The sequence below is a fragment of the Heterocephalus glaber genome, unplaced genomic scaffold, assembly GCF_053883595.1.
Source record: "Heterocephalus glaber isolate CG9 unplaced genomic scaffold, H.glaber_assembly_v1.0 deba00001460, whole genome shotgun sequence".
Classification (NCBI taxonomy): Eukaryota; Metazoa; Chordata; class Mammalia; order Rodentia; family Bathyergidae; genus Heterocephalus; species Heterocephalus glaber.
Window position 1 is genome coordinate 2,593,854 of NW_028258307.1, and position 14,576 is coordinate 2,608,429.

The 14,576-nt window shown below is 40.7% G+C and overlaps 1 protein-coding gene across 2 annotated transcripts in view; it reads left to right on the plus strand.

The window, feature by feature from the left end:
• Positions 1 to 14,576, plus strand: part of Ints9 (integrator complex subunit 9) — a 94,187-nt gene that overhangs the window by 28,162 nt on the left and 51,449 nt on the right. The window contains exons 3-6 of one of the 2 annotated variants that reach the window (XM_004848431.4): positions 4,168 to 4,228; positions 7,026 to 7,088; positions 11,546 to 11,685; positions 14,080 to 14,166. In XM_004848431.4, coding sequence (XP_004848488.1) covers positions 4,168 to 4,228; positions 7,026 to 7,088; positions 11,546 to 11,685; positions 14,080 to 14,166 — 351 coding nt within the window. Of the gene's footprint in view, positions 1 to 4,167; positions 4,229 to 7,023; positions 7,089 to 7,299; positions 7,349 to 11,545; positions 11,686 to 14,079; positions 14,167 to 14,576 lie in introns of those variants that run through there. The other variant, XM_013073403.3, reaches the window with a different exon arrangement.

Sequence of the window (14,576 nt, forward strand, 5' to 3'; positions counted from 1 at the left end):
AAAAAGAAAAAGAATTTCTGGCCCAGGATCACATTTCAGACCACATACTGCATTCAGTGGTCATCTCTTTAGGCTCCTTTAATTTGGAAGAGTTTCTCAGTCTGTTTTGTATGACCTTGACATTTTTAGGAGTACAAGTCAACTGTTCTACATAATATTTTAAAATTTGGGTGTGTCTGTTCTTCATGAGTGGATTGAGATTACTATTCAATAGAAATCTAATCTTAACCTCTCATTTCATTAAAACCTCTCTGGTTTTTCATTGCTCTTAGGAGACACCAAGCTCCTCTTGATATATTAGACGCTTGCCCCTGTGGTGTCTTCTTTTTGCCCTTCGTCTTGCTCTTTGTTTCCTTCCAGAGTTTAGAAATCTTGTCTCCTGCCTCAGAGCCAACACACACATTGTTCCTTCAGCCTGAAAGGCTCCTTTCCTCTCCCAGCCTGCTTAGCAGGAGCTCATCTCTTAGAACTTTTATGATGGCAATTCCTATTTTAGAAGGATGTGGAGGAGGTACCATTCTAGTTGGATGAAGGATTGGAAGAGAGTGTATGGGACTCTTGAAGTTTTATTTCAATAACCTTTTATGTAAGGTGGCCCTGCCAAAGGCTGATGAGAATAACAGGAGGAAGTCACTGGGCCTGCCAGTGGTCTTCTTTCTCTGTGCCCTTCGTACCCTGCCCCTGGAGCAGGTTTCCTCTTAACCCTGCTGGGACTAGATCTAGGCTCAGTCATATCTCCAGCCGGGTCTTTTTCTTTTCCCACAGAACTGGGCATTGAACCCAGGGCCTTGTGCATGCTTGGCAAGAGCTCTACCTCTGAGCTACATTCCCCAGACATCGCCAGGGAAGTCTTTAATGCTGTCTAGATTGGTCCCTCCTTACCTTTGGTGGTACAGTACTTGGTACTGCTGCAGCTCTTTATCATTTCGGACAGCTTGCTCCTGTTGATTTATGTGATTGCTTTATTTGTCCATCTTGCCTGCCTCCTCGGGAGGACAGGTCCATTTTGCTCACAGATATATTGCTAGCACTTAGTCAAGTGCTGGACACACAGTAAAGACTCCTGAGTAAGTATAGTTACCACCTCTTCTTCTTTTTCAATACGACACCAAGTAATGAGGCTCTTTTATTTTGGGGGGGGGGTTTGACGGGGGGAGGGGCGAGATCTTCTTTATGTTCTCCTCCTGACTCCTGTTCACTGCTCTACCACCGCACTGTAAACTTTCAAAAATTCTTGTTTCTGTGGGGACCCGTGGTGCTTTCTGCTTTCCCTGTCATAGTTCTTATTTTATTTTATTCTATTGTAGTTGCTGTTTTCTCTCCTTGTATTAGGTTGCAAACTTCTAAAACACAGATGGTTTCTTTACTGTCACCTCGGCACTTTGCTTAGAGTAACAAGCTTTTGTAAATATTTTTTGAATGAATGAACGAATGTAGTCATACCTCTTCCGTTATTATTTTTTCAGACTATGAAATTATAAAAGTGAAAAGTATAAAGAGCCAGGCATGGTGGCACATACCTGTAATCCCAGCACTCTGGGAAGCTGAGGCAGGAGGATGGTGGGTTTGAGCCCATTCTGGGGAACTTAGTGACTTAGTGAGACCCTGTCCCAAATGAAAAATAAAAAAGGATGTAGCTCACCACTCCCTGGGTTCAATCCCCAGGACCCAGCCCTAAAACGTTTAAGGAAAAAATAAATTGCACCTTGCATTCAACCTACCTTTCAATATTTTTTATAGGCAAAGAGATTATTTACAGTGCCTTGGGTTACTTGTTTAAGCAAATAGTTTACCTATTTTCCCAAAATAAGCAATCACTGGAAAAATAAATCTTATATACATTTTTTTTCTTAGTTTAAATTTTTTGAATAATATCCTTTTTTCTTAGAAATGGTTATTAAACAATAGATAAAAAGATGTTTTCATCTACAAACATAGTTTTTCTAATGTTTTCACCTGTTATTAAAGTAGATTTCTGTAGAGTGATCTCTGTCACCTTTTTTGTTGTTTTTTTTACAAATTTTTATGTAGTTGAACTTTGCAATCATTAGGTGCAAAGTAATCAATTCCTTCCCCCTTGGTTGATTAAAGTTTACTAACTCTTTATGGTTTATTCTTTAATGCATTGGAACAGAATAACCAAATGTTTTCATCACTATAGTCAGCAGCATCCTTTGGCATTTGGTGACATATTTTGTATCCCTTCACCTTTGCACTACAGGTTAAACATCTCTAATAGGAAATGTTCCAAAATTCGCAGACGTGATACTTAGAAAGTTTTGGATTTTTAGAGGATTTCAGGTTTCAGATTAGGGATGCTCAGCCAGTAAAGTTTATGCAAATATTGCAAAATCCAAATCACTAAATCTGAAACACTTTTGTTCCCAAGCATTTCCGTAAGGCATGTTCAACATGTACTGTCACCCTGGAGTTGCACTTTCATTTTCAACATTTAGTCCCATCTACTAGCAATGTCCCAAACCCAAAATAACTAGAAGGGCTTAGTAGAAAGTGTTTGTCAAAGGTTCAAACTGCAATCCCTGAAAATTTTGGCTTTTAAAAATGAGTTATTTTCTGATAAGTAGCATACTGTTTCTAATCATTTGTTGAAGACATCTAATGCATCCGTCGTCTTATTTGTGTGTGCCTGATGGGGAGGAGACAGAGAGCACATCTTTTAGTCCAATTCTCTTTGTAAGAAGAGTAGATATTTACAGCCTTGTTTTAGAGAGTTAGCATGCATGAAATGAGGATGGTGTCCACATCATCTTGTTATTACATTGTTATTAGAATGCCTGCTTTTTTAACTCTGATCTGATAGTAAATATATTTTTCAACAAGTAAGACATTTATATTAAAGGCATCCGTGACTATGAAACAAGATGGGAATTAATGGAATATTTTAATGAGAGGTTAGAACAGAGAACTCTCAGTTTAAAAAAAGGAAGTTTATCAGGTGTAATTTGTACCAGTCAATTTTGATTCTTCTGGTAGTGCTTTTCATTTTCAAGTATGAAATTCAGAATTCTCTCCTTTGGATTATTAAAGCAAAGTACAAACATTAAGTGAATTTAGTTAAAGGATGTGTGGGAGTTCTTTGTGTATACAGTCTTGAGACTTTTCTGTAGGTTTGGCATCAATATCAAAATTGAAAGCTGCTCCCAAAATTCTCTTTTCCTGAAACTAGATGCACGTATATTTTATTCAGATTTTTCTGAATAAAATCTTTCCAAGGAGTTTGACAAATAGTCTCATACTTGTGTTTCTGTTTGATTAAAAAGTCAGAATCTGATAAATTATTCAAGAGAAGTGGAAAATACAGTAGTCTTTTTAGTCTCACATCCTTACTTTGCCCTTTATTTTTCCTTCACAGATATTAACTTGGAGAAAAGACCCGACATTCTCTTTCCGTCCTGTTTGTATTCTGGATGTGCTTTTTCTCTCTTCGGTCCTTTTTTCATTTGACCAATATATTGTTTTTTTTCTCCTAAATTATTGGCATTTTCAGCTTCCAATATAATTCTTCTCATCACAGAGAGTACACAGTTAAGTCCGGAGATCACTACAAGTAAATTATTTTTTAATTCAAGGTCTTTAATTGCACCTTCCAGAAACTATTCACCTAGAGAGAGTGTCATTTTGTAGCACTTGTGAAAACTAGCTTCATTTCCCATAATTGGAAGCTCAAGCCACAGGTAACGAGTGAGGCACTTGTCAGTGTTGACTCCGGAGTATGGTTTGAGGAGAAGTCAGGTATCCATATTCAGGCAGAAAGTGCTCTTACCAGAGCATTAAGCTGGGGCTGCTTTCTCACGTGCCACCCATTCTGCCCTCCACTCAGGCGTGCTGTCAAACACAGGTGAAGCTCGGGCAGTGATTAAAGACTCTAAAATGTCAAATGTCTTATTTATCTTTTTTCTTTATTATTCTGGATAGCATTGTTTTAATTTTGTGCTAAACTATTTGAGCTTTGAATAATCTATTGCCACATAATTGTTAAGCTCAGTAAAACATGGTTATTTCTCTTTTTTTTTTTCGGATGGTTATTTTGGGTAAGCATCACTGCCAGTAATCAAACTGTTTTTTAACTTTATGGAGACAGTACAGTCACCATGAAATCACTGAGGATTGTAATCTATTTAGGATAATTTAATTTTTGTTTTGCAGTCCCAGGCTGTGTAATCTTCCTGGCTGGTCCCTGAAGGATGGAAATGCTTTCCTAGACAAGGTAATGTCCAAGATGAGGAACTGAAGGCTGCCTACACCCAGTGGAAGCCATTTTGTCCAACCAGAGCCACCCTGTAGTAATGTGACTTGTGAGCTCTTTTTTTTTCCTAATGTATATTCTTCTGGGAGTCTGGGGACAAGATTCGTGCTAGGGTCGTGAGTCCTTGATAGTTATTGTTTTTGAGCACCTTTTTAGAGACTCTCAGTGTTCAGTTTCAGATCAAATTTGTGCATGTGCCAAAATCTAAATACTACTTCTGCAAATACTTTTTATTATAAAAGAAAGAAATCTCTTATTTCTAGAAGTATACTTGTGGTTTCAAAGGTGATACTTATTAAAGAGCTCAGCTTATTGAATGAGAGACCAAAGCTGCAAAAATATCAAAGTGATAATCCAGTCGGACTTTTTAATTAAAAAAAAAAATCAGAGCTATAGGAAGGTTAAATACTGTAAATCTTCTGTGTGCCACTTCTTGGCTCTCTAAATCATCCTTCCTCTCCCCATTTCACAATTGAAAAGCTGAATGAGTTTAAAGATTCTTAACATGATTCATCTGAATAATACATTTCCTTCTTGTAAGAGATATTGTTAAATAAAGAGGTGCTTTTTGTAATTAATTCCTGTAACTGCACCCCAACCTCAAGTTTAAGCCAAATGCATAATTTGAAACCAGATTGCTCTCATAGCTAACTGTAAAATTATGTGACATTCAGGAAACTGTGCACCTGATTTCAGCCTGTGTCTCTTGCTAGCTATAAATCATTGTTCCCTGAGAAAGGCTCGAAGCATCCCATTACCAGTGCATTGTGAGGGAAATGACTTGCATGTGTATGTGGGAGTGGTGAATAAAATACAGTGACATTGTAAGTGTTTGGAATGACAAATATGCTTCTGCAGGCTAGGAAGGATGAACACCTCAGAGGAGACTTTATCATATGACATCTCCTGATGCATAGCAGTGCAGGAGCAAGATTGCATAGCCAATCTGAAGTCAGGCAAAGCTTTGAAATGTCCCATGATTTGTCTTTCATCATTTTTTAACCTCATCCTAAAGAAGTTGGGGGTCTTCTCCCATTAAACGTAACTGCTCATTTTTTTTACCTACCAAGTACTATACATTGTAATTAAGAATTGTTTTCAGATGGGCATGGTGGTGCATGCCTGTAGTCCCAGCACTCACTCAGGAGGCTGAGGCAGGAGGATCGCCATGAGTTTGAGGCCAGCCTGTGGTATAGAGTGAGTTCAGGGTCAGCCTGGAGTACATAGTGAGACCCTGTCTGGAAAGAAAAGGAAAGACACACAGTCCTGAGTGTCTTTTTGGCTCAGTCTGTCACTAGTTAAACAGTAGTCAGATAAGAGGAAGGACCCAAGTGTGCAGCGTGCAAGGGGCAGAAGTATTCTATCAAGGTTCTCTCCTGGGATTTGTAAAATTCGAAAAGACAATAATGTAGTAAATGCCCTATTTTCAGATGCAGATTAAGAGCAAAAAGTCATTTAGACTATATAAATTTAGAGACATGTATAAATGAATACATGGAAATATATATTGAGTGAACAATGAAAATATGATAGAACAAAATTGTAACAGTATTTTCCCTTTCTGGAAAGAGCCAAGGATACTGTTGATCAAATTCTGACTGATTCTCTTGTAAAGTCATAGATAGCTTTCACCTGGATGATAGAAAAGACCTACCCCAGACTTATTCCGTGGCCTTTCGGAGGCATTGTAGCAGACCCTGTTGGTGGCCACACATATTGCTGGCCTTTCCACGTTAGTATGCTCTGGCATAATTCCAGCTGCCAGTGTCTGTGTCAGGCTTTGCCTGAGAGTTTTTTCCAACACTGCACATTTTGCTGGGGTTGGTAAATAAATATTCTGTCATCTTTCCACAGGAACTCTTGGAAGTGAACATTCTGTATCATTCTCAGAGTGTTCCCCTGAGGATAAGTTGCAGTTGCCCAAAGTGAAATGTGGCTTGGTGACATCCATTATCAGCCACCTTCTTTTCTGTGTATCCCTTCCTCATTTGCATGGGAAGTACTAGAAAAACAGCACCTCCCATATGAACTACTTGCACTCAAACCTTTTTGTCAGGGTCAGACTTTGGGAGAATCTAAACTAAGACGGGCCCAATAAATACAGTAGTAAGTCATGGGCATGTGGGAAGTTATGCTATATTCTGATTCTTTACATAAATGCTTTTTTATTTGAATAAATATATTTAGTTTATAATTACAAGTGTGTGTTCTGCGAGGACAAGCATTACATTCAGATGGTAGTGGATGTTTAATCCATATTCCCTACTCTCGATCCTCCATCCTTATTTCCACTTTTCCCCCGCCCTTGGTAGATGGGTACTCTGTGTAGGGCTGTGACTCCTAACCTGATTGCATAGCAGAAGCGCTTGTCATAAACAGAGACTCCATGCCCTCATCCCTAGTTTGATTGCCTAGATATTAGATAGGGCCCAGCGAGCTTTGATTTAATCACTGCCCCCAGTTAATTCTGATATTGCTGCTCTGGTCTTCCTAATCATTACTTGGAAATGGTTGGATCATGGATTATAGAGGCAGCATGTGTCCTTCCTTAAAAGGCATCAAGGAATATGCATTTGAATCCTGAGCCTGCCAACGAGCAGCACTTTTACCTTAGTAAGACACTCAACCTACCTGAGCTCAAACAGGGACCAGTTAGCCTGAATAACCTCCCACCACTGAGGTATGGTTTAGAGGTTTTCTTTGCTGTTGTGCCTATTGGATATCTCTCACTAGTATTGCCCTTCCTTGTCTCTTCTAGGAGTTAAAGGAGTGCTCAGGTCATGTATTTGTGGATTCTGTGCCTGAATTCTGTTTACCAGAGGTAAGATGAAAGCGAATCTTATTGTAGAAACTAAGCATATTGTGTAATCTCTCACAGTGAAGTCAAGAAATAATTTTAAGGGGCTTAGCTTCCTGTTTTCAAATTGAAATGAATTTGTTATTCCTGGCACATTGTTACACAGCGAAAACATCATTTAGGAGCTTTTTATATTGTCTATAAATCATTTAAGTCACTCTGTTCTTATTTCTAGCTCTTTCTGTAATCCCCAGTAATACTTTTCGGACATAGTTTTGAGCAAGGTAAGGAAATAACTTAAGCCTTTCAGTTTTGTAACTCTAATGCCTTTGTGCTTAGATTAGCCATACTTTTCCTGCTCTTGCTTACAGTGGGTAATTGAGGATTGCCATTATTCAGCCAGTGCCTATAAACTGTAAAAATTCTTGCTGACTTAAAATATATGAATATTCCTTGAAATTCATGGGTTCTGTACTGAATCATGGCTGCCCAATGCTTCCATATTACTGCAGTGAGATTTGTTATTGGGGTTTGAGAATAGTTTCATCTCAGTTTCCATTAATTTTAAAGGGAGGTGACCTCAGTTGACAGGCCTATTCCCCAGAGTAGCCTGCATGGGGTGCTCAACAGACAGGTGAATATAGGGAAGACGTGCTCCTCTTTCCACATGCCCCTCGGATTCCAGTGCCTGGAGAAAACATGTTCATAATTCAGTTTACACCACAACTTCCCTTATTTTAATCCTCTCTTCCTTTCACTCTTCCCATTTCTACATTTTGAAACTATAAATAAACTTTCTCGTGCTCTCTCTTTGAAGTATGTATATGTGCCCTTTGTGGGTACCAGAGCAAAAGAAAAACAGAGAAGGACATTGTAATTGAAGGTGGCAGATAAGGAGGGAGTTTGAGATACAGTGGTAAGGAGGAAGATGAAGGGAGAAAGTTGTCAAGAATCCTGAGCCCTCCCTCATTGCTGTCATCCACAGTTGTCACTTAGGAACTGGTGGGGCAGTTCCCCATCTGTTCAGAGATTCCTAATCCCAGGTGCTGCATTTATTTTCATTGTGCTACAGACGGCACTGATGACTACAACCTTCAGTTTATGGATGACAGTGCGGGACATGAATGGGTGCTCAGAAGACTCTGACTTGCTCCATGGAGTACGCAACATTTAAATTAGATGATTACCATGTCATGGCTCACCTTTTCCCAAGCTAAAGTGATATTGACATATGTAGAGTTCTGAAGAAGCTATAGAAGGCTCTTTAAGCAAGAGTATATGGCACAAATGAGTAATAATCATTATTTTAAGGTAGACCCAGGCCATTATAGGACAGGGAAAAAATAGGAATGTGGTAGAAGCAGGAGAGAAACACTGACTACAGTCTGGTTTCACTGGCTTGTGGGCAAGCCTAGCTGAACCAATCCCAGTCCTTATGAAGTTTATAATTAGTCCAGCTATCCTAAATCTTTGTATACTCCAAAGTCTGCACCATAAACTGCAAACATGCTCTAGCACAGTATAGGTGGTAATAAATTATGATTATTTTACTCCATAATTTTTATTGGATTCTGCTGAGTGGTAGTAAATAAATATATAAATTATGAATATATATATACACACACACACACGATTTGAAAGTTAAATTCCTTCAGGGGGAAATGTTTATGCATGCATTCTGGATATATATGAGATGTGATTGAAAAATATGGAGTATTTTTTACAAATTTTTTAAATGTATTACCGTAAAAAACACATTGTCAATAGTCCCCTTTAAAATATTCCCTTTTGCTCCAAACACTTATCCCATAGTTTCTGCCACTTTTTAAGCAGTTTCAGAAGTCCTCTTTCATGAATGTCTTTAGATGCACTGTTGTGACTGCCTTGATGTCCTGAATCTATTCAAAATGCTTACCTTTCATGACCATTTTTGACTTGGAGGAAAACACAGAAGTCACCTAGTGCCACATCTGGTGAGTAAGGTGGATGAGGATACATCGTCATGTTTTTACGACCCTGCCTTTCTGTTGGATGACATTTGGCTTCACTGCAGTAACTTAAGAAACTCACAAACTTAATGAAAAAAAAAACAACTCACAAAAGAGGATTTCAGAACTGCTTCAGAAAGTGGCAAGAACAGTGGGATAAATGTGTTGGAAGCAAGGGGGAGTATTTGAGGTGATAATGGTAGTGTGTCTTTTACTGTAATCATTTTTAAATTTACACATTCACTATGTATTTTGATCACTCCTTGTGTATACATACACACACAAACAAAATAAATACATTTTTTATTCCAACTGTCCTTCCAAATTTCTTATAATTATAGACTGCGTGGGCTGATTTTGGTTTTTTGAAACAGGATCTCACTATGTGGCCCAGGCTGGCCTGGAACTCACTGTGTAGCCCAGGCTAGGCTGGAACTTGAAGCAATCCTCCTGCTTCAGCCTCCCAAGCACTGGGATTATAGGTGTGTATCACCATACCCAGCATGATTTTTATATATTAAAGAGAAATTTCATCACCCAGTTTCTGTATGCATGAGGAAGGTGGTGATGCTTCTGAGCTTTATTGTTGCTCTAGCCTCACTCCTGTCATTTTGTTTTGGATTTGAAACTCTGCCATTCTCCCTTAATTCTTTATTTGGTTAGAAATGACTTGAGAGGAATAGGAGAGCACTCAGTGGTGTTGTGGTCCTTTGTTGTGGCTGTCGTTGTGCAAGTGCAGCCACAATGTGGAGTTAAGGGTGACATGTATGGGCTGCTAAGGTCCCAGGCATATTAGTCACATAAATGCTGCTGCCTAGCAATGAGGTACTTGGGACCCCCAACTCACATGCTGTCCTTGCAAGCTGTTGCTGCCTTGGCAGTTTTATTAAGTTATCTTTATGCAGAATTGTTCAGCTACAAAGAACCCACAGCCAAAATGCTGTGCTGCCTCTTACCATTTGCGTGTCTTAAAGATATCTTTGTTACTTTTTCTCCATGGGAACTGTCTTAGTTACTTTCTTCATCACTGAAACACAGTAGCTGACACCCTCAACTGTAAGGAGGAGAAGTTATTTTGGCTCACTTTGTAGAGGTTTCAGTCCCTGGTCAGGTCACTCCAAGGCAGGGTGGCATCGCAGAAGGGCATAGAGAAGAGAAGTAGCTCAGGGCACAACTGTGGGAAGCAGAGAAAGAAAGGGAAGAGCAAGTTGATGGACCCTCCCAGGCCACATCCATACTGACCCACCTCCTCCCATGCTCACATTCGGCTCTAAACTCCTCTGAGGACTAACCTGCTGGGGTGTCACATCTGCATGATCCAGTCACCTCCCCGAAGTCCCACCTGTGAGCATGTGAGGCTCCAAGGGGACATCTCCGTCTAAACTATAACAGGGACATACTAGGTCCAAACCCATTCCCCTCCCTGAAACACCTCCATGACCTGGTTGTTCTCGTCCTCAGTGCACTGTACGGTTTTGGGGCTCAGCTCCTCCTGAGGGGAGCTCCGAGTGGTGTGGTGACATCTCAGCCACAGCCTCTCACTAACACAGACGGTGACCATACACAGCCTAGTCCTTCATCACCAGTGCACCAAGCCTCTTCTATGTTGACTGCCACAGTTGGGTGGGGGGACAGCACACGGTGCTGCTCTGAGGTGCCACTGTACAGAGTGCTGTCACAAGGGGGATACACAGAAAGCACTTAGGGGTTTAGAGGAGCAAGTGGGTTCTTTCATCCAGGCACATCAGGAAGGCCAGTGGAAGAAGAGAATGGAGCCCTAACAGGCAGGAAAGGCTTACACTCATGGGAGAAAATTTTCTTCTGCTAAAAGAATTTTCTTAACATTTACCAAACTTGGATAGCAATTTCCCTTCCCTGCTAACCTTTTTTGTATTTCACGTGACTGTAATAACAGACTACAAGGGCAGATTTAGGCCAAGATTGGGATAGAATGTGAATTTCTTCTCATGGCTGTGATTCCTTTTTTTAAAGGGACTCCATATACAGAACTAGTGGTTAAAAATTGCCTCAACAAACAAAAACTAGTTGCCTCACGGTTTGACATTTGACAGTAGGTTTCTGCGTGTTGCTCCCCTCTTCCTGTTGATCTGTACCGGTGGTGCAGTACATGCTAGTACACCTGAGAGCTGAGATTGCGCTCTCGCTTTATGTTACCTGGTTTCACCTGCTAGGCAACAGCTGCTGCCGTGCCCTGTTGTCCTTTAGCCTCACATTTAACCCGGAAGAACTCTTCTAGTAACATCGTAGTACTGCTGGTGGACCGTATGCATTTTCCTTGTTAACTATCCTGTCTTGCTACTTAATGTCCATATTAGTAGAATCCTACAGTGAGAGTGGAAAGTTGGTGGGAAAGGCCTCATTACCCTGAAATACAAAAACCACTTCTCTGCATTCTGACAGCATCATTTTCAGTCACTTCACATTGATCTGTGTCTCCTACCTAGAGATGTCTCATCCTCCCTTTCTTTTCAGACCGAGCTAATTGACCTGTCCACAGTAGATGTAATTCTCATCTCTAACTACCACTGCATGATGGCACTGCCCTACATCACGGAGCACACGGGATTCACAGGCACAGTGTATGCTACGGAGCCCACTGTCCAGATTGGCAGGTGAGCCCCATATGCTAAGCCCACTGGGATGTGGCTGCAGCTCCTTCCTCGGTGGAGACTGGTTAGCAGAGCATGATGCCTGGAGGTATTGTTACTTCCTTCTGGGGCAGGTTCGTGACTCTAGATAAGGGTTGTTCCTTGGAAATGCCTGGATATTAATGCTGTGTGCGGTCCTGTTAGTCATTTTGTTTCAATGTAAATTGAAGGGAGTTCACAGAGACAGCTCCCTTGCAGATGATACTAATTGCAGGAGGTAAAGTTTGGGAAGATGCTGGAAAGATGCAAGGTAGAGAGCTTCAGAAGAAATTTTATTACTTTGCTTTCAGGATATTCCTTTTTATAGTTTACTGCATACTCTAGAGATAGCTTATAGAAAACAGGCAACTGGGGCCGGGGATTTAGCTCAGTGGTTCTGCCGCCTACCTCACAAGCGCAAGGTCCCAAGTTTGATCCCCGGTACCAAAAAACAAAAAAGAAAACAGGCAACTGACACACATGTGTAAACACTGAATAGCTTCTCTAGTGTGAGAAACTGAAAGTGTAAATAAGGACTAAAAGGTATAATAAATAATGTGAAATAGGAAGAAAAGGGGCAAAGGGGAGGGGGAAGTGGGAGGGGTAGAGGAAAGGAAAGAAGGGAATGGAATTAATATGAGAAAATGAAAAAATGGAAACAAAGTCTTTGTAAATAGGGAGGGATGGAGGGGTTGAAGGGCGGGTAGGGGAAGGGGGGAAAAAATAAGAACCAAGATGGATTATGTAAAGGTGCAAATTTCCAATGATGAATGTCATTATATTGTATACCTAAAATGTACCAATAAAATTAATTTAAAAAAGAAAGATAACAGGCAACGGATAAGTAAGTAGGTGGTTAAGTTGTCCCTGCTGGTGACAGAGTGAAACACTGCACTCACTCCTTAGGGTTTGGAGTAGGAATGTATAGTCTTCCTTTGACTCTAAGAAGGTTCTGCTGCCTCTTTCTCTGTCCCAGCCAGGCCTAGTGACATAGATGGTTGCTGAAAGTAACCATAGCATCATTTATTGAAAAAAAAATTATGTGAAGGAAATTACCCCAGAAAAAATATCTCTTAAATTATTGTTTTAAAAATAAATCAACAAGTAATAAGTTAAAACCATCAGGACCCATTATATGGGATCTAGACTCTGAGGTTGGATTGTAGAATCCAACAAGACGGAATGACCAGAATGAATCAATCTGTTTTGTGCATGCAACCATTCTTCCTGCACTGTGTACAGAAAACCATAAGGGACCTGAGGAGGGGCCATTATAAGAAAGTGAGATGCTCAGGGACAGATCAGTTCCAGGGACGGAGAAGCTAAATGACAGACTGTGGTCTGAAGGAGTGAGAGCGTGAGGATGGATGGCCCAGGCTGTTCTTGAGAAAGCCATAGCCAGAACAGTAATGAACCTGAGTCCCAGATCGTGAGATCCTGGAACTAGCACTGCTTCTCCGAGATAGGAGGAGCTGTGCGTGGAGACACCTAGCTGTAATCCCAACATTCCAACAGGCTGAGACAGGACGATTACACGCTGGAGTCCAGTCTAGGCAGTTTAACAAGATCCTCTTTCAAAAAGGGCCTAGGCATGTAGCTTAGTGCAAACTTCCCCAGTTAAGCACACACACCCCCGCCCACCAAGAAAGAAGAGATGGCATTAGGATTAAGTAAAAAAATGGAAGTGAGATGAAGATGTTCAGTCATTAGATGCTTTTACATACATAGCCTGCCATTATCAATACATTGATATGGAGGGGATGTAAGTCAGTGTGAATCATCTACATTCGATTATGAACAAGGTGTTGAAAATGTATTGCTAGCTTTTCGGTCCAAGAGTTCTCACGGTTCTCTGTGCTGTGAGTCCCGAGAGTGTGTCTGCCCTCCACCCAGCTGAGCAGCATTTCTCAGATGCCCTCGACCGCAGTTCTGTGCTATTCTACCCCATCTCATGATCTCTTCTTGCTGATCCTTTTGTTTTTCGGATAGTCCTTGAAATATCGTCCATTTCGTATTGTCTTTTTTTTTTTTTTTTAAGTAATCTTGGTCCCAGCCCTGCTGCCACCAAAATTGTTATTTCACAGTCATTTAACAACTTCACCTTCAGTAACGTAAAGGCCAGAATCCTAGAATGACTTAAAATCGGCTTACGTAGCTCAGTGTTTAGAGACAAGAAACAAGCAAGATTTGTCTTAAAGGTTGAATCTTTTTTATTCAAAAATTTTACGATAAATTCACCAAGAGGGCTAGGTTTTTGTCTAGCACAGTATGAAATGGTGCCTGGGTGGGATGGGGGAGGTGGGCTAGTCTATTTCTCCTGGCTGCAGTTAGAGGAAGGAGTTTTTCTAATCATTTGTCACATCTTTTATTTAAATGTAGGCTTCTCATGGAAGAGCTGGTGAATTTCATTGAAAGAGTGCCAAAGGCTCAGTCTGCCTCCTTGTGGAAGAATAAGGACATACAGCGGTGAGAACAGCCCTCTTCCTTTCGACTGTAGAGCGGGATGCTTTGCCAGTCTCAACTGATTTCTTATTTTATGTCTCATCACTGACCATGTTAGCATTGAAGAGTCTCCCCAGCATATGAAGGGATTATGTTTGTTTCAGCCAGTAAGGTTTTGTTCTGGGTGTAAGAGTTTTTAGGAACGTTTGGCTCCATGTTTGAAGTACTCAGGGTTGAATGGAAAACCCCAATGATTCAACAGGTCAGTCAGTCTCGCATGGCCTTTTGTGTGAGATGTTTAACCACAGCACAGTTGGCAGTGAGAAAATGAAGAACTCTCACTCCTTAAGGAAGCTGAGGAGGACAGTTCTTAGGTGACAATGAAGGTGGATCTGGAAGGAGTAAAGGACTTTCCCAGGTGGAAAAGGTTGGGG